The following is a 19548-nucleotide window of genomic DNA, read 5'->3' on the forward strand; positions in this document are numbered from 1 at the left end:
CCCCCCAGGTCCCCCCCAGGTCCCCCCCCCAATACCCCCAAATCCCCCCCCAACCCCCCCCCCAGGACCCCTCCCAACCCCCCCCAATACCCCCAGCCCCCCCCCCACCCCCTACCTGCCCCCCAGGGCTCGGGTGCCCCCCAGGGCTCGGTGCAGGGCGGCCACGTCGCTGCTGGGGCCGGTGACCAGCGACGTCCCCGTGTCCACGATGGCCTCGCAGCCCCCCCGGCACAGGGGGGGGTCCCGGCACCCCAAAGCCCCCGGGGCCCCAACCGACACCCTACGGGGGGAAAGGGGGGGGAGGAGTGGGGGGGATTTAGGGGGGGTGGGGGGCAGTTGTGGGGGATTTGGGGGTGGGGGAGGCAGTTGAGGGGGTATTGGGGGGGTGTTAGGGGGCTGGGGGGCAGTTGGGGGGCATTGGGGGGGTGTTAGGGGCTGGGGGGGATTTGGGGGGGCTGTTAGGGGGCTGGAGGGGATTTGGGGGGCTGTTAGGGGGCTGGGGGGCAGTTGAGGGGCATTGGGGGGGCTGGAGGGTTTGGGGGGTCCTGAGGGGGGTCAAAGGTTAGGGAGTGGGGGGGGGATCCAGGATTTCAGGGAAGTTAACGGGGTTTTGGGGTTCAATAAAAGGGGTGGGGGGCAGTTGGGGGGGGGGGGGAATATTTGGGGAGGGGCCTGGGGGGGGGCATCTCACCGCTCCATGTGCAGCTGCCAGTAGGCGGGGCGGGTGACGGGGATGTAGTGCAGGGGGCCCCGAAATTGCCCCTCGTCGATGCCCCCCAGCAGCAGCTCCCCCCCGTCGCCCCCCGACGTCCCGCTGTGGGGGGGGAGAACATGGGGTCAGCAGGGGGGCACGGGGGGGGGGTACGGGTGGGCTTGGGGGCAGTTTGGGGAGTGTTAGGGGGGTGTCGGGGCAGTTTGGGGCCATATCGGGCCCATATCGGGCCGTATTGGGCCATATCAGGGTGCTATCGGGCCCATCTAGGGGCCATATTAGGCCCTTATAAGGGCCGTAGTGGGGCCATATTGGGGCCGTATTGGGGCCATATTGGGCCCGTATCGGGCTGTATCAGGCCCATATCACGGCACTATTGGGGCCATATCGGGCCATATCGGGCCGTATTGGGCCATATCAGGGTGCTATCGGGCCCATCTAGGGGCCATATTAGGCCCTTATAAGGGCCGTAGTGGGGCCATATTGGGGCCGTATTGGGGCCATATTGGGCCCGTATCGGGCTGTATCAGGCCCATATCACGGCACTATTGGGGCCATATCGGGCCATATCGGGCCGTATTGGGCCATATCAGGGTGCTATCGGGCCCATCTAGGGGCCATATTAGGCCCTTATAAGGGCCGTAGTGGGGCCATATTGGGCCCATATCGGGCCGTATCAGGGCCATATCGGGCCCATATCGGGCCGTATCAGGGCCATATCGGGCCATATCGGGCCGTGTCGGGGCCGGTCACCGTGCCTGCGGAGGCGGAAGGCGAAGACGTTGTTTCGGAAGAGGCGCAGGCGCATCATGTTGTCGAACACGGGCACGGCGGGGCCGGCGGCGGCGCCGGGGAAGGCCAGGCCCAGGACGCCGTCGAAGCGCGCGGCCGCGAAGGTCAGCCCGGGCAGCGCCACCGCCTCCGCGAACGTCTGCGCCGGCACCGTCACGTTGGACACCTGGGGGGACACCAGGCACCCCCACGCCCCAAAATCAGCCCCCGAGCGCGTGGGTTTTTCAAATATAAAAATAATAAAGGCATTACGCTACTAGTAATTATTATTAATAAAGTTACCATGTTATTAATAATTATTAATATTAATAATTAATAAAGCTATTAATTATTATTAATTATTAATATTAATTATTATCAATAAAATTATTATGTCATATATAAAAAATTATATACATTATATATTAAAATATACATTATTATATAATATATTACGTATAGTATACAATAATAATATATAATAAATAATAATATATAAAAATAATAATAACATATGTAATATATAATATGCAATATATATTATTACATGAATATATTAATATACATTATTATTTAAGTATACATAATACAAACTAATAATAATACATAATAAAAACTAAAATAACATAAAACAATAAATAAAATAATATAATACACTATATAAAATAATAGATATAATTATATAATGATATCTATATTTTATATTACATACACAATTATTATATTACATAAAATTAAAAAAAAAAAAATATATATATATTTTTTTTGGAGGGGGGGGCTGCAGCGGCATACTAGACGCCTGGGGGCGAATCCCACCCCCAAATTTACCCCGCCCCCCCCTTTTTTTTTTTTTAATTTTTAAATATGTCTCTCTATTTTATTTATTTATTTTTTCTCCGGGGGGGTCCCGGCCCCCACCTGCAGCGTGTCCTGGCTCAGGAAGCCCCGCAGGCTGCCGCTGCCGTAGTGGATGGAGAAGTCGGAGCCGTTGGGGCGGTGGGTGCGGGACAGCGCCGAGTAGTAGTGGGGGTGCAGCCCTGGGGGGGGGGCGTGGCACCAGGATAAGGCCTCGCCCCCTCCTATAGGCCCCGCCCCCTCCTATAGGCCCCGCCCCTTCCTATAGCCCCGCCCCCTCCTATAGGACCCGCCCCTTCCTATAGCCCCGCCCCCTCCTATAGGCCCCGCCCCTTCAGCCCTTTACAGCAGGTAAAGGGCGGCGCTGAGGCTCCTCCCACCCCCATGGACACGCCCCCTCGTTAAACCACGCCCCCCGCACCAGGCCACGCCCTCTAAGCAAGCCACGCCCCCCAGAAGCCACGCCCCTCCCCCCAGCAGGAGGCAGCTCTGTGCTGGGGCTCCCCTGGCCCCGCCCCCCTCCTGCCTTGGCTCTGCCCACCCTTACTCCAGGCCCCTCCCCCGAGCTCAAGCCCCGCCCATAGCAGCCCCGCCCCCTTCTCCAGACCACGCCCCCTCACCCAGACCACACCCCTCAGTGCCGGGACCCTCCCTGACCCCCCAAACCCTCCCTCCCCTCCCAAGCCCCCCCTTTTCCCAAAGCCCCGCCCCCTACAGCAGGCCAGGTGCAGCACCTCAGTGCCAGGACCCTCCCCAAGCCCCTCCCCTTCTCCCAAGCCCCGCCCCCCTTTTCCCACAAGCCCCGCCCCTTTCCCCCAAGCCCCGCCCCCTACAGCAGGCCAGGTGCAGCAGGCAGCAGCGGGCCGAGGGCACCCAGAGGTCGGCCGAGCCGGTGTCGAAAATGACCCGGAACGACTGGGGGGGGTCCCCAGGGAGATGGTGCCGTAGTACTGCGCCTGGGGGGGGGGACACACACACACTGCTGTCACCCCCCCCCCCACAGCCACAACCCCCCCATGACCCCAAAATGCCCCCCCTACCTCCCCAGAACCTCCCCCCAACCCCCCATAAACCCACCCGTGACCCCACAATGACCCCATGACCCCCACCCATGACCCCCCTCATGACCCCCATGACCCCCCCATGACCTCACAACACCCCCGTGACCCCCCCATGACCCCACAACGCCTCTATGACCCTCCCAGCCCCCCCATGACCCCCACCCATGACCCCCCAATGCCCCCATGACCCCCACCCATGACCCCTACAACCCCCCCCATAACCACCATCCATGACCCCCCCATGACCCCACAATGCCCCCATGACCTCCCCCAACCCCCCCCATGATCCCCCCATGACCCCTCCAACCACCCCACGACCCCCCACCCATGACCCCACAGCCCCCCATGACCTCCCCCAGCCCCCCATGACCCATAACCCCCCCCCACCCCGCCCACCCCACTCACATCCATGTAGTTGTGCAGGCGCTGGGGGGCTGCTGGGGGCCCCCCCCCCCCGCTCCGCACCCGGGGCCCCCCCCACACCTCGGGGGGCAGCCGGGGGCGCACCCAAGGGCCCCTCTTCAGGGGGATGCTGCGGGGAGGGGGGCGGGTGTTAATTAAGAGGGTGCTGCGTTAATTGGGGGGGGGGCGTTAATGGGGGGAGGGGGTGTTAATGAGGTTAATGAGCTTAACGTGCACATGGAGGGGTTAATGAGGTTAACCAGTTAATGCCAGGGGGGGCAGTGGGGTGGGAGCCCGGGGCCACCCATGTGTCCGCCCAGCCACTAATTAGCCTAATTAGCCTAATTAATGAGGCCAAAGGGGACGAGGAGAAACCATGGAGTGCTCCTGGGGGGGGTTGGAGGGGGTGAGGAGTTAATGAGTCCTGGAGGGTTCCCAGGGGGGGTCTTGAGAGGGTCTGGGGGGGGGGGGGCAGGGATTAATGGGGTTAGGGGCTCTGGGGTCAGAGGTCACGCGTGGGGTCACGCCCGCGGGTGGGGTCAGGCCCGAGCGGGTTGGACCGGGCTGGTGGCTCCCGCCCCCGCGTCCGGCCGGGAGGGGCCCCCCGCCCCCCCCAGGGTGCTGCCATTCCATAATATTCCCCCTCCCCCCCACAGCACCCCCTGGCCCCCCGGACCCCAAATCCCCCCCCGGGATTTACCCCTCCCCAGGGATTTCCCCCTCCGGGGATCCCCCCTCCAGTTGTGCCCGCCCCCTGTCTTCCCCCAAGCTGTCCCCCCTCTCTCCAGCTGACTCCCCCCCATTGTCCCCCTCCCAAAGTATCCCCCCCTCACCTTGTGCCCCCCTCCTCCCCATGTGCATCCCCCCCAAAGAGTTCCCCCCCCCCCAGATGGCCCCCAGCCCCCCGGAGAACCCCTCTCCAAGTCATCCCCCCGCTGTGACCCCCCCCAAAGGTGTCTCCCCTCCGGTAATACCCCCCCAGAGTGTCTCCCCCCAACATGTCCCCCCCCAAGGTGTCCCTCCCGGTGACCCCCCCCCAAGGTATCCCCCCAAAGTGTCCCCCCAAAGTGTCCCCCCCAGGGTGCCCCCCCCCAAAGTGTCCCCCCCCCGGTGCCCCCCCCCCTCAAGGTGCCCCCCCCCTCACCGCAGCACGGCTCCGGCCCCAGCCGCCAGCAGCAGGAGGTGCCCGAGCGTGGGACCCCCCATGGCCACTCTGCCCCCCCCGTGCCCGGGGCGCCCCCTCCCCACCTGCCCCTTCAGGCCACGCCCCCGGCCACGCCCCCGGAGAACTCCCATTGGCTGCCTGCCTACCCAGGCCACGCCCCTGCCCCAGCCCAGGTCACACCCTCCACGTGGGGAAAGGGGAAGGGGGGGCGGGGGGGGCAGTGGGCGGGGATAAGGCGTGGCCACGCCCCTCAGGTGGAGGGGGAGGGACCTGAAACCCCACCCCTTTGTGGGAAGCCCCAAAATCGTCCCACATCCGGGGGGGGGGAGAGCCCCAAAATTGTGGGGGGAAACCCAAAATGAGGGGGGCAGAAGGCGAAAATGAGGGGCGGGGAGGCCAAAATTATGGGGGGAACCCCAAAATTATGGTGGGGGGAACCCTGCAACATTGGGATGGACCTCTGAAATTAGGGGGGGGAACCCCAAATGAGGGGAAGGAACTCCGCAAATCGTGGGGGGGAACCCCAAAATTAGGGGGAAGAACACGAAAATTGGGGGGAAAGGGCAAAAGATGAGGGTGGGGGACAGCGAAATTGGGGGGGGGAACCCCAAAATCTGGGTGGAAACCGCTCAAAATGGGGGGGAAAACCCAAAACTGGGGGGGGGAACAGCAAAATTGGGAGGAGGAACCTTGATATGAGGACAGATGGCCAAAATAGGGTGGGGGGGACACCAAAATTGGGGGAAATCTGCCACTTTCGGATAAGTCCCCTATGGGGGGGGGGGAGGGGGGACCAAATGAAAGCGTCCTACGGCAAACAGCGAGGCTCAATTTCCAGGGGAATGCTGGGAAATGTAGTTCTTAGGAAACTCTTAATCGGGAGGCCATGATAGGTTCCAAGAGCATGCCGGGAGATGTAGTTCTTGGACTTTTTGAGTTAGGGTTTTGAGCATCCTACTGCTTTGGGGTGGCTTTGGGTTTTGAGCATGTTAATTTTGGGGTAGGGCTTTGAGCATTCTAATTTTGTTGTTTAGGGCTTTGAGAATCCTAATATATTGGGTTTGGATTTTGAGCGTTCTAAGTGTTTGGGTTAGGGCTTTTCGGCATAGGACTTCAGGTGTTTAGTGTGGTAAATAGTTTGGGTTAGGCCTGTAGGGGTTTCGAAGTTTTTTAGTGTTAGGGCTTGAGGCTTTTTTGTGTAAGGGCGGTAAGGGCTTGGGTTCCAGTGAGTGCTGGTAAATGTATTTCTAGAACACTGGGCCTGTGATTGGTCAAGCCAGCTGCCTGGGGAATGCTGGTAGGTGTAGTTTTCCGGCACCGGGCTTCCGGGAGGCCATGTTGGGTACCAAGAGCATGCCGGGAGATGTAGTTCTGGGACTCCGAACTTCCGGGAGGCCATGTTGGGTGCCCAGAGCATAATAGGAGATGTAGTTCTGGGACTCCGAACTTCCGGGAGGCCATGTTGTGTGCCCAGATCATGCCGGGAAATGTAGTTCTCGGACTCCGGACTTCCGGGAGGCCATGTTTGGTGCCCAGAGCATGCCGGGAGATGTAGTTCTAAGACTCTGGACTTACGGGAGGCCATGTTTGGTGCCCAGAGCATGCCGGGAGATGTAGTTCTCGGACTCCGGACTTCCGGTTGGCCATGTTGGGTGCCCAGAGCATGCCGGGAGATGTCGTTCTCGGACTCCGGACTTCCGGGAGGCCATATTGAGTGCCCAAAACATGGTGGGAGGTGTAGTTCTTGGACTCTGAACTTCCGAGAGGCCATGTTTGGTGCTCTGAGCATGCCGGGAGATATACTTCTCAGACTCTGGACTTCGGGGAGGACATGTTGGGTGCCCAGAGCATACCGGGAAATTTAGTTCTCGAGAACTAGGGTTATGGTTAGTGTTAATGGTTAAGGCTGTTGGTTAGGGTTGTTGGTTAGGGTTAGGGTTAGGGTTAGGGGTTAGGGTTAGGGTTAGGGGTTAGGGTCAGGGTTAGGGTTAGGGTTAGGGCGGGTTAGGGTTAAGGCGGGTTAGGGTTAGGGTTAGGGTTAGTGTAAGAGTACAGGTTCGGGTTCAGGTTAGGGTTTGGTTTTGGGTTCGTGTTCAGGTTCGTGTTTCGGTTAGTGTTAGGGTTCGGGTTAGGGTTAGGGTTTGGGTTCAAGTTAGGGTTAGGGATCGGGTTAGGGTGGGATCTGTGGGGCTGGGTGGGGTCTCTATGGGGCCGGGGGGGTTTGGGGGGGTTCTGACCCTATGGGGTGCCCCCCCAAGAGCCCCAACCTGTGGCTGACATAGCATTTTAGCGTGGGCGCCGTCCACCGGCAGCTTCATGCCCGTCTTCCGCTCCCAGTGGCCCGCGGGGCGCCCGGTGGCCCTACCGGCGTCACCAGCGGCCACCTTGGGGTCAACGGCGGTGGTTTTGGGGTCAACGGCAGCGGTTTTGGGGTTTCGGTCTGCGGGGTGCTGACATGCCCCCCCCGCACCCCCCCAGGCATCCTGGCCCTGCAGAAGCCCCCGGGGGGGCTCGACGCCGAGTCCTACAGGTGAGAACCAGTCCCCTCCGCCCCCTAAATGTGTCCCCAACCCCCGAAATGCCCCCAGACCCCCCCCAAATTGACCCCCCCCAATTTATTCCCCCCCCGCAGCGCCTGCCTCCACCTGGCCGAGATGCAGCATCGGGTGCGTGAGGCGCTGGCGGAGAGCGAGCGGCTGCTGCGGGCACGGGTAGGACGGGGGGGGAGACAAAATGGGGGGGAGGCACCAAGGGTGGGGGGGGTCCATGGGGCTTGGGGGGACCCCAAGGGTGGGGGGGAAACAAATGAGGTGGGAACCAAGTGTGTGGGGAGCTGTTTCCGGGGGGACACATTTGTGGGGCGAACCAGGGGTGGGAACCAAAATGAGGGGGGAACCAAGTGTGCGGGGTGCTGTTTCCGGGGGGACATATTTGCGTGGCGAACCGGGGAAGGGAACCAAAATGAGGGGGGAACCAAGTGTGCGGGGTGCTGTTTCCGGGGGGACACATTTGCGTGGCGCACCGGGGCGGGGAACCAAAATGAGGGGGGAACCAAGTTTGCAGAGTTTTGTTTCCGGGGGGATGTATTTACGGGACGCAACAGGGGGGGAACCAAAATGAGGGGGGAACCAAGTTTGCGGGGTTTTGTTTCCGTGGGGACTCATTTGTGGGGCGCACCGGGGGGGAACCAAAATGAGGGAGGAAGCAAGTGTGTGGGGTTTTGTTTCCGGGGGGACACATTTGCGGGCCGCACTGGGGGGGGGGTACCAAAATGAGGGGGGAACCAAGTGTGCGGGGTTTTGTTTCCGGGGGGACCCATTTGTGGGGCGCACCGGGGGGGAACCAAAATGAGGGGGGAACCAAGTGTGCGGGGTGCGGTTGCCGGGGGGACGCATTTGCGGGGCGCACCGGGGGGGGGTCCATGGGGTTAGGGTTAGGGTTAGGGTTAGATCCGTTAGGGTTAGGGGGTTAGGGTTGGGGTTTGGGGGTTAGGGTTGGGGGTTTAGGGTTGGGGGTTAGGGGGTTGGGGGATTAGGGGGTTTGGGGGTTGGGGTTGGGTACTTGGGGGGTTAGGGTTAGAGTGTTAGGGTTAGATCTGTTAGGGTTGGGGGGTCGGGGTTTAGGGTTGGGGGTTTAGGGTTGGGGGTTAGGGGGTTGGGGGGTTAGGGTTAGAGGGTTAGGGTTAGATCCGTTAGGGTTAGGGGTTTAGGGTTGGGGGGTTAGGGGGTTGGGGGGTTAGGGTTAGAGGGTTAGGGTTAGGGTTAGATCCGTTAGGGTTAGGGGGTTATGGTTGGGGAGTTGGGGGTTAGGGTTGGGGGGTTAGGGTTAGGCTTAGATCTGTTAGGGTTAGGGGGTTAGGGGGTTTGGGCGTTAGGGTTAGAGGATTAGGGTTAGATCCGTTAGGGTTAGGGGGTTAGGGGGTTGGGGGGGTTAGGGTTAGAGGGTTAGGGTTAGGCTTAGATCCGTTAGGGTTAGGGGGTTAGGGGGTTTGGGCGTTAGGGTTAGAGGATTAGGGTTAGATCCGTTAGGGTTAGGGGGTTAGGGTTGGGGGTTTAGGGTGTGGGGTTAGGGGGTTGGGGGGTTAGGGTTAGGGGGTTTGGGGGTTGGGGTTGGGTACTTGGGGGGTTAGGATGTGGGTTTAGGGTTAGAGGATTAGGGTTAGGGTTAGATCTGTTAGGGTTGGGGGGTTAGGGTTAGATCCGTTAGGGTTAGGGGGTTAGGGTTGGGGGTTTAGGGTGTGGGGTTAGGGGGTTGGGGGGTTAGGGTTAGGGGGTTTGGGGGTTGGGGTTGGGTACTTGGGGGGTTAGGATGTGGGTTTAGGGTTAGAGGATTAGGGTTAGGGTTAGATCTGTTAGGGTTGGGGGGTTAGGGTTAGATCCGTTAGGGTTAGGGGGTTAGGGTTGGGGGGTCGGGGGTTAGGGTTGGGGGGTTAGGGTTAGAGGGTTAGGGTTAGGGTTAGATCGGTTGGGGGGTCGGGGTTTAGGGTTGGGGGTTAGGGGGTTGGGGGGTTAGGGTTAGAGGGTTAGGGTTAGATCCGTTAGGGTTAGGGGTTTAGGGTTGGGGGGTTAGGGGGTTGGGGGGTTAGGGTTAGAGGGTTAGGGTTAGGGTTAGATCCGTTAGGGTTAGGGGGTTATGGTTGGGGAGTTGGGGGTTAGGGTTGGGGGGTTAGGGTTAGGCTTAGATCTGTTAGGGTTAGGGGGTTAGGGGGTTTGGGCGTTAGGGTTAGAGGATTAGGGTTAGATCCGTTAGGGTTAGGGGGTTAGGGGGTTGGGGGGGTTAGGGTTAGAGGGTTAGGGTTAGGCTTAGATCCGTTAGGGTTAGGGGGTTAGGGGGTTTGGGCGTTAGGGTTAGAGGATTAGGGTTAGATCCGTTAGGGTTAGGGGGTTAGGGTTGGGGGTTTAGGGTGTGGGGTTAGGGGGTTGGGGGGTTAGGGTTAGGGGGTTTGGGGGTTGGGGTTGGGTACTTGGGGGGTTAGGATGTGGGTTTAGGGTTAGAGGATTAGGGTTAGGGTTAGATCTGTTAGGGTTGGGGGGTTAGGGTTAGATCCGTTAGGGTTAGGGGGTTAGGGTTGGGGGGTCGGGGGTTAGGGTTGGGGGGTTAGGGTTAGAGGGTTAGGGTTAGGGTTAGATCGGTTGGGGGGTCGGGGGTTAGGGTTGGGGGTTAGGGGGTTGGGGGGTTAGGGTTAGAGGGTTAGGGTTAGGGTTAGATCCGTTAGGGTTAGGGGGTTATGGTTGGGGGGTCGGGGGTTAGGGTTGGGGGGTTAGGGTTAGGGGGTTTGGGGGTTGGGGTTGGGTACTTGTGGCCCGCGGGGCGCCCGGTGGCCCTACCGGCGTCACCAGCGGCCACCTTTGGGTCAACGGCGGCGGTTTTGGGGTCAACGGCAGCGGTTTTGGGGTTTCGGTCTGGGGGGTGCTGACATGCCCCTCCCCGCACCCCCCCAGGCATCCTGGCCCTGCAGCTGCCCCCGGGGGGGCTCGACGCCGAATCCTACAGGTGAGAACCAGTCCCCTCCGCCCCCTAAATGCGCCCCCAACCCCCAAAATGCCCCCAGACCCCCCCCAAATTGACCCCCCCCAATTTATTCCCCCCCCTCCAGCGCTTGCCTCCACCTGGCCGAGATGCAGCATCGGGTGCGGAAGGCGCTGGCAGAGTGCGAGCGGCTGCTGCGGGCACGGGTAGGACGGGGGGGGAGACAAAATGGGGGGGGGGCACCAAGGGAGGGGGGGTCCATGGGGCTAGGGGGGACCCCAAGGATGGGGCGGGGGGGGGGAACCAAAATGAGGCGGGAACCAAGTGTGCGGGGTGCTGTTTCCGGGGGGACACATTTGTGGGGAGCACCGGGGGGGGAACCAAAATGAGGGGGGAACCAAGTGTGCGGGGTTTTGTTTCCGGGGGGACCCATTTGTGGGGCGCACCGGGGGGGGGAACCAAAATGAGGGGGAACCAAGTGTGCGGGGTTTTGTTTCCGGGGGAACCCATTTGTGGGGCGCACCGGGGGGGGAACCAAAATGAGTTGGGGGGGGAACCAAAATGAGAATGGGGGTCCATGGGGTTAGGGTTAGGGTTAGGGTTAGATCCGTTAGGGTTAGGGGGTTAGGGTTGGGGTTTGGGGGTTAGGGTTGGGGGTTTAGGGTTGGGGGTTAGGGGGTTGGGGGATTAGGGGGTTTGGGGGTTGGGGTTGGGTACTTGGGGGGTTAGGGTTAGAGTGTTAGGGTTAGATCTGTTAGAGTTGGGGGGTCGGGGTTTAGGGTTGGGGTTTTAGGGTTGGGGGTTAGGGGGTTGGGGGGTTAGGGTTAGGGGGTTTGGGGGTTGGGGTTGGGTACTTGGGGGGTTAGGTGTTGGGGGGTTAGGGTTAGAGGATTAGGGTTAGGGTTAGATCTATTAGGGTTGGGGGGTTAGGGTTAGATCCGTTAGAGTTAGGGGGTTAGGGTTGGGGGGTTAGGGGGTTGGGGGGTTAGGGTTAGAGGGTTAGGGTTAGATCCGTTAGGGTTAGGGGGTTAGGGTTGGGGGGTTAGGGGGTTGGGGGGTTAGGGTTAGAGGGTTAGGGTTAGGGTTAGATCCGTTAGGGTTAGGGGGTTATGGTTGGGGAGTCGGGGGTTAGGGTTGGGGGGTTAGGGTTAGGCTTAGATCTGTTAGGGTTAGGGGGTTAGGGGGTTTGGGCGTTAGGGTTAGAGGATTAGGGTTAGATCCGTTAGGGTTAGGGGGTTAGGGGGTTGGGGGGGTTAGGGTTAGAGGGTTAGGGTTAGGCTTAGATCCGTTAGGGTTAGGGGGTTAGGGGGTTTGGGCGTTAGGGTTAGAGGATTAGGGTTAGATCCGTTAGGGTTAGGGGGTTAGGGTTGGGGGTTTAGGGTGTGGGGTTAGGGGGTTGGGGGGTTAGGGTTAGGGGGTTTGGGGGTTGGGGTTGGGTACTTGGGGGGTTAGGATGGGGGGTTAGGGTTAGAGGATTAGGGTTAGGGTTAGATTTGTTAGGGTTGGGGGGTTAGGGTTAGATCCGTTAGGGTTAGGGGGTTAGGGTTGGGGGGTCGGGGGTTAGGGTTGGGGGGTTAGGGTTAGAGGGTTAGGGTTAGATCGGTTGGGGGGTCGGGGGTTAGGGTTGGGGGGTTAGGGGGTTGGGGGGTTAGGGTTAGAGGGTTAGGGTTAGGGTTAGATCCGTTAGGGTTAGGGGGTTATGGTTGGGGGGTCGGGGGTTAGGGTTGGGGGGTTAGGGTTAGGGGGTTTGGGGGTTGGGGTTGGGTACTTGTGGCCCGCGGGGCGCCCGGTGGCCCTACCGGCGTCACCAGCGGCCACCTTTGGGTCAACGGCGGCGGTTTTGTGGTCAACGGCAGCGGTTTTGGGGTTTCGGTCTGGGGGGTGCTGACATGCCCCTCCCCGCACCCCCCCAGGCATCCTGGCCCTGCAGCTGCCCCCGGGGGGGCTCGACGCCGAATCCTACAGGTGAGAACCAGTCCCCTCCGCCCCCTAAATGCGCCCCCAACCCCCAAAATGCCCCCAGACCCCCCCCAAATTGACCCCCCCCAATTTATTCCCCCCCCTCCAGCGCTTGCCTCCACCTGGCCGAGATGCAGCATCGGGTGCGGAAGGCGCTGGCAGAGTGCGAGCGGCTGCTGCGGGCACGGGTAGGACGGGGGGGGAGACAAAATGGGGGGGGGGCACCAAGGGAGGGGGGGTCCATGGGGCTAGGGGGGACCCCAAGGATGGGGCGGGGGGGGGGGGAACCAAAATGAGGCGGGAACCAAGTGTGCGGGGTGCTGTTTCCGGGGGGACCCATTTGTGGGGCGCACCGGGGGGGAACCAAAATGAGGGGGGAACCAAGTGTGCGGGGTTTTGTTTCCGGGGGGACACATTTGCGGGGTGCACTGGGGGGGAACCAAAATGAGGGGGGAACCAAGTGTGCGGGATGCGGTTGCCAAGGGGTTAGGGTTAGGGTTAGGGTTTTGGTTTAGGGTTAGGGTTCGTTAGGGTTAGGGCTAGTGTTATCGTTAGGGGGTTAGGGGTAGTGTTAGGGGGTAGGGTTAGGGTTAGGGTTTAGGGTTAGGGGTAGTGTTAGGGTTTGGGTTTAGGGTTTGGGTTAGGGTTAGGGTTCTGGTCAGGGCGTTAGGTTTAGGGTTAGGGTTAAGGTTAGCGTTAGGGTTAGGGAAAGGGTTAGGCTTAGGGTTTATTAGGGTTAGGGTTAGGGCTTAGGGTTATGGTTAGGGGGTTAGGGTTCGGGTTCGGGGTTAGGGTTAGGTTTAGGGTTAGGGATTTGGGTTAGGGTTAGGGTTTGTTAGGGTTAGGGCTAGGGTTATGGTTAGGGGGTTAGGGTTAGGGTTTTTTAGGATTTTAAGTTGTTTAGGTTTGGATTTTTAACGGTTAGTATTTTAGGGATTTGGGGGTTAAGGTTTTAAGGTTTTCAGGGTTAGTGTGTTAGGGTTTTAGAGTTTATGGGTTGTAGTGTTGAAAGGTTTTTTAGGGTTAGGGTCTTAGGGTTTTCTTTTTGGTCAATTATTTAGGGTTAGGGTTTTAAAATTTTATTTTTATTTATTGATTGATTGATTTTTTCAGGTTAGGTTCTCCAGGGTTAGGGTTTTGAGCATCTTAATATTTTGTGTTAGTGCTTTGAGCGTCTTATTTTTTTTGGATTAGTGTTTGGAGCGTTTTTGGGTTTAGGTTTTTGGGTTTTTAGGTTTTAGTTTTTGGGTTTAGGTTTTGAGAGTCCTATTTTTTGGGCTTGGGATTTTTGGGCTTGGGCTTGGGTCAGGGGTCAGAGGTCAGGGGATCAGAGGTCAGGGGTCACAGGTCAAAGGTCAGAGGTCGGGGGTCGGGGGTCAGGGGTCAGGCGTCAGAGGTCAGGGGTCGGGGGGTCAGAGGTCAGGCATCAGAGGTCAGGGGTCAAGGGTCAGGGGGTCAGAGGTCGGGGGGTCAGAGGTCAGGGGTCAGAGGTCAGGGGTCATAGGTCGGGGGTCAGAGGTCAGGGGTCAGAGGTCCGGGGTCAGGGGTCAGAGGTCAGGGGTCAGGGGTCATAGGTCGGGGGTCAGAGGTCAGGGGTCAGGGGTCATAGGTCGGGGGTCAGAGGTCAGGGGTCAGAGGTCAGGGGTCAGGGGTCATAGGTCGGGGGTCAGAGGTCAGGGGTCAGAGGAAGTCCATGAGGTTTGGGGGGACCCCAAGGGTGGGGGGGAACCAAAATGAGGGGGGAACCAAGAGTACGGGGTGCGGTTTCCGGGGGGACCCATTTGTGGGGCGCACCGGGGGGGGGGAACCAAAATGAGGGGGGAACCAAGTGTGCGGGGTTTTGTTTCCGGGGGGACCCATTTGTGGGGCGCTCCGGGGGGGGGGGGAACCAAAATGAGGGGGGAACCAAGTGTGCGGGGTTTTGTTTCTGGGGGGACCCATTTGTGGGGCGCACCGGGGGGGGGAACCAAAAAGAGGGGGGAACCAAGTGTGCGGGGTTTTGTTTCCGGGGGGACCCATTTGTGGGGCGCACCGGGGGGGTGAACCAAAATGAGGGGGGAACCAAGTGTGCGGGGTTTTGTTTCCGGGGGGACACATTTGCGGGGCGCACCGGGGGGGGGGAACCAAAATGAGGGGGGAACCAAGTGTGCGGGGTTTTGTTTCCGGGGGGACACATTTGCGGGGTGCACTGGGGGGGAACCAAAATGAGGGGGGAACCAAGTGTGCGGGATGCGGTTGCCAAGGGGTTAGGGTTAGGGTTAGGGTTTTGGTTTAGGGTTAGGGTTCGTTAGGGTTCGGGCTAGTGTTATCGTTAGGGGGTTAGGGGTAGTGTTAGGGGGTAGGGTTAGGGTTAGGGTTTAGGGTTAGGGGTAGTGTTAGGGTTTGGGTTTAGGGTTTGGGTTAGGGTTAGGGTTATGGTCAGGGCGTTAGGTTTAGGGTTAGGGTTAAGGTTAGCGTTAGGGTTAGGGATAGGGTTAGGCTTAGGGTTTATTAGGGTTAGGGTTAGGGCTTAGGGTTATGGTTAGGGGGTTAGGGTTCGGGTTCGGGGTTAGGGTTAGGTTTAGGGTTAGGGATTTGGGTTAGGGTTAGGGTTTGTTAGGGTTAGGGCTAGGGTTATGGTTAGGGGGTTAGGGTTAGGGTTTTTTAGGATTTTAAGTTGTTTAGGTTTGGATTTTTAACGGTTAGTATTTTAGGGATTTGGGGGTTAAGGTTTTAAGGTTTTCAGGGTTAGTGTGTTAGGGTTTTAGAGTTTATGGGTTGTAGTGTTGAAAGGTTTTTTAGGGTTAGGGTCTTAGGGTTTTCTTTTTGGTCAATTATTTAGGGTTAGGGTTTTAAAATTTTATTTTTATTTATTGATTGATTGATTTTTTCAGGTTAGGTTCTCCAGGGTTAGGGTTTTGAGCATCTTAATATTTTGTGTTAGTGCTTTGAGCGTCTTATTTTTTTTGGATTAGTGTTTGGAGCGTTTTTGGGTTTAGGTTTTTGGGTTTTTAGGTTTTAGTTTTTGGGTTTAGGTTTTGAGAGTCCTATTTTTTGGGCTTGGGATTTTTGGGCTTGGGCTTGGGTCAGGGGTCAGAGGTCAGGGGATCAGAGGTCAGGGGTCACAGGTCAAAGGTCAGAGGTCGGGGGTCGGGGGTCAGGGGTCAGGCGTCAGAGGTCAGGGGTCGGGGGGTCAGAGGTCAGGCATCAGAGGTCAGGGGTCAAGGGTCAGGGGGTCAGAGGTCGGGGGGTCAGAGGTCAGGGGTCAGAGGTCAGGGGTCATAGGTCGGGGGTCAGAGGTCAGGGGTCAAGGGCCAGGGGGTCCGGGGTAAGGGGTCAGAAGTCAGGGGTCAGGGGTCAGGGGTCATAGGTCGGGGGTCATAGGTCGGGGGTCAGAGGTCAGGGGTCAGAGGTCAGGGGTCAGAGGTCCGGGGTCAGGAGTCATAGGTCGGGGGTCAGAGGTCAGGGGCCAAGGGTCAGGGGGTCAGAGGTCAGGGGTCAGGGGTCATAGGTCGGGGTCAGAGGTCAGGGGTCAGAGGTCAGGGGTCAGGGGTCATAGGTCGGGGGTCAGAGGTCAGGGGTCAGAGGAAGTCCATGAGGCTTGGGGGGACCCCAAGGGTGGGGGGGAACCAAAATGAGGGGGGAACCAAGAGTGCGGGGTGCGGTTTCCGGGGGGACCCATTTGTGGGGCGCACCGGGGGGGGGAACCAAAATGAGGGGGGAACCAAGTGTGCGGGGTTTTGTTTCCGGGGGGACACATTTGCGGGGCGCACCGGGGGGGGGGAACCAAAATGAGGGGGGAACCAAGTGTGCGGGGTTTTGTTTCCGGGGGGACACATTTGCGGGTCGCACTGGGGGGGAACCAAAATGAGGGGGGAACCAAGTGTGCGGGATGCGGTTGCCAAGGGGTTAGGGTTAGGGTTAGGGTTTTGGTTTAGGGTTAGGGTTCGTTAGGGTTAGGGCTAGTGTTATCGTTAGGGGGTTAGGGGTAGTGTTAGGGGGTAGGGTTAGGGTTTGGGTTAGGGTTAGGGTTGTGGTCAGGGCGTTAGGTTTAGAGTTAGGGTTAAGGTTAGCGTTAGGGTTAGGGATAGGGTTAGGCTTAGGGTTTATTAGGGTTAGGGTTAGGGCTTAGGGTTATGGTTAGGGGGTTAGGGTTCGGGTTCGGGGTTAGGGTTAGGTTTAGGGTTAGGGATTTGGGTTAGGGTTAGGGTTTGTTAGGGTTAGGGCTAGGGTTATGGTTAGGGGGTTAGGGTTAGGGTTTTTTAGGATTTTAAGTTGTTTAGGTTTGGATTTTTAACGGTTAGTATTTTAGGGATTTGGGGGTTAAGGTTTTAAGGTTTTCAGGGTTAGTGTGTTAGGGTTTTAGAGTTTATGGGTTGTAGTGTTGAAAGGTTTTTTAGGGTTAGGGTCTTAGGGTTTTCTTTTTGGTCAATTATTTAGGGTTAGGGTTTTAAAATTTTATTTTTATTTATTGATTGATTGATTTTTTCAGGTTAGGTTCTCCAGGGTTAGGGTTTTGAGCATCTTAATATTTTGTGTTAGTGCTTTGAGCGTCTTATTTTTTTTGGATTAGTGTTTGGAGCGTTTTTGGGTTTAGGTTTTTGGGTTTTTAGGTTTTAGTTTTTGGGTTTAGGTTTTGAGAGTCCTATTTTTTGGGCTTGGGATTTTTGGGCTTGGGCTTGGGTCAGGGGTCAGAGGTCAGGGGATCAGAGGTCAGGGGTCACAGGTCAAAGGTCAGAGGTCGGGGGTCGGGGGTCAGGGGTCAGGCGTCAGAGGTCAGGGGTCGGGGGGTCAGAGGTCAGGCATCAGAGGTCAGGGGTCAAGGGTCAGGGGGTCAGAGGTCGGGGGGTCAGAGGTCAGGGGTCAGAGGTCAGGGGTCATAGGTCGGGGGTCAGAGGTCAGGGGTCAAGGGCCAGGGGGTCCGGGGTCAGGGGTCAGAGGTCAGAGGTCAGGGGTCAGGGGTCATAGGTCGGGGGTCAGAGGTCAAAGGTCAGGGGTCATAGGTCGGGGGTCAGAGGTCAGGGGCCAAGGGTCAGGGGGTCAGAGGTCAGGGGTCATAGGTCAGGGGGTCAGGGGTCATAGGTCAGGGGTCATAGGTCGGGGGTCAGAGGTCAGGGGTCAGAGGAAGTCCATGAGGCTTGGGGGGACCCCAAGGGTGGGGGGGAACCAAAATGAGGGGGGAACCAAGAGTGCGGGGTGCGGTTTCCGGGGGGACCCATTTGTGGGGCGCACCGGGGGGGGGGGAACCAAAATGAGGGGGGAACCAAGTGTGCGGGGTTTTGTTTCCGGGGGGACCCATTTGTGGGGCGCACCGGGGGGGGAACCAAAATGAGGGGGGAACCAAGAGTGCGGGGTGCGGTTTCCGGGGGGACCCATTTGTGGGGCGCACCGGGGGGGGGAACCAAAATGAGGGGGGAACCAAGTGTGCGGGGTTTTGTTTCCGGGGGGACCCATTTGTGGGGCGCACCGGGGGGGGGGAACCAAAATGAGGGGGGAACCAAGTGTGCGGGGTTTTGTTTCCGGGGGGACCCATTTGTGGGGCGCACCGGGGGGGGGGGAACCAAAATGAGGGGGGAACCAAGTGTGCGGGGTTTTGTTTCCGGGGGGACCCATTTGTGGGGCACACCGGGGGGGGAACCAAAATGAGGGGGGAACCAAGTGTGCGGGGTTTTGTTTCCGGGGGGACACATTTGCGGGGCGCACCGGGGAGGGGAACCAAAATGAGGGGGGAACCAGGTGTGCGGGATGCGGTTGCCAAGGGGTTAGGGTTAGGGTTAGGGTTTTGGTTTAGGGTTAGGGTTCGTTAGGGTTAGGGCTAGTGTTATCGTTAGGGGGTTAGGGGTAGTGTTAGGGGGTAGGGTTAGGGTTAGGGTTTAGGGTTAGGGGTAGTGTTAGGGTTTGGGTTTAGGGTTTGGGTTAGGGTTAGGGTTCTGGTCAGGGCGTTAGGTTTAGGGTTAGGGTTAAGGTTAGCGTTAGGGTTAGGGATAGGGTTAGGCTTAGGGTTTATTAGGGTTAGGGTTAGGGCTTAGGGTTATGGTTAGGGGGTTAGGGTTCGGGTTCGGGGTTAGGGTTAGGTTTAGGGTTAGGGATTTGGGTTAGGGTTAGGGTTTGTTAGGGTTAGGGCTAGGGTTATGGTTAGGGGGTTAGGGTTAGGGTTTTTTAGGATTTTAAGTTGTTTAGGTTTGGATTTTTAACGGTTAGTATTTTAGGGATTTGGGGGTTAAGGCTTTAAGGTTTTCAGGGTTAGTGTGTTAGGGTTTTAGAGTTTATGGGTTGTAGTGTTGAAAGGTTTTTTAGGGTTAGGGTCTTAGGGTTTTCTTTTTGGTCAATTATTTAGGGTTAGGGTTTTAAAATTTTATTTTTATTTATTGATTGATTGATTTTTTCAGGTTAGGTTCTCCAGGGTTAGGGTTTTGAGCATCTTAATATTTTGTGTTAGTGCTTTGAGCGTCTTATTTTTTTTGGATTAGTGTTTGGAGCGTTTTTGGGTTTAGGTTTTTGGGTTTTTAGGTTTTAGTTTTTGGGTTTAGGTTTTGAGAGTCCTATTTTTTGGGCTTGGGATTTTTGGGCTTGGGCTTGGGTCAGGGGTCAGAGGTCAGGGGATCAGAGGTCAGGGGTCACAGGTCAAAGGTCAGAGGTCGGGGGTCGGGGGTCAGGGGTCAGGCGTCAGAGGTCAGGGGTCGGGGGGTCAGAGGTCAGGCATCAGAGGTCAGGGGTCAAGGGTCAGGGGGTCAGAGGTCGGGGGGTCAGAGGTCAGGGGTCAGAGGTCAGGGGTCATAGGTCGGGGGTCAGAGGTCAGGGGTCAGAGGTCCGGGGTCAGGGGTCAGAGGTCAGGGGTCAGAGGTCAGGGGTCAGGGGTCAGAGGTCAGGGGTCAGAGGTCAGGGGTAAGGGGTCATAGGTCGGGGGTCAGAGGTCAGGGGTCAGAGGTCAGGGGTCAGGGGTCATAGGTCGGGGGTCAGAGGTCAGGGGTCAGAGGTCAGGGGTCAGGGGTCATAGGTCGGGGGTCAGAGGTCAGGGGTCAGAGGAAGTCCATGAGGCTTGGGGGGACCCCAAGGGTGGGGGGGAACCAAAATGAGGGGGGAACCAAGAGTGCGGGGTGCGGTTTCCGGGGGGACCCATTTGTGGGGCGCACCGGGGGGGGGGAACCAAAATGAGGGGGGAACCAAGTGTGCGG

General features: G+C 58.2%; 1 protein-coding gene across 1 annotated transcript; it reads right to left on the reverse strand.

Annotated features, from left to right (window-relative positions):
- Window positions 1-115: 115 nt before the first annotated feature.
- LOC137849224 (cathepsin D-like) lies at window positions 116-5068 on the reverse strand (the record flags this gene model as incomplete). Its single annotated transcript, XM_068668725.1, is given in 8 exon segments — window positions 116-280; window positions 692-814; window positions 1471-1670; window positions 2402-2520; window positions 3172-3264; window positions 3267-3294; window positions 3805-3931; window positions 4946-5068. Coding segments are annotated over 8 exon segments (917 nt in total), but the record flags the coding sequence as incomplete, so codon positions are not given.
- Between the last annotated feature and the right edge of the window lie 14480 nt (window positions 5069-19548).

This window comes from Anas acuta, unplaced genomic scaffold (assembly GCF_963932015.1).
Source record: "Anas acuta unplaced genomic scaffold, bAnaAcu1.1 SCAFFOLD_333, whole genome shotgun sequence".
Taxonomy (NCBI): Eukaryota; Metazoa; Chordata; class Aves; order Anseriformes; family Anatidae; genus Anas; species Anas acuta.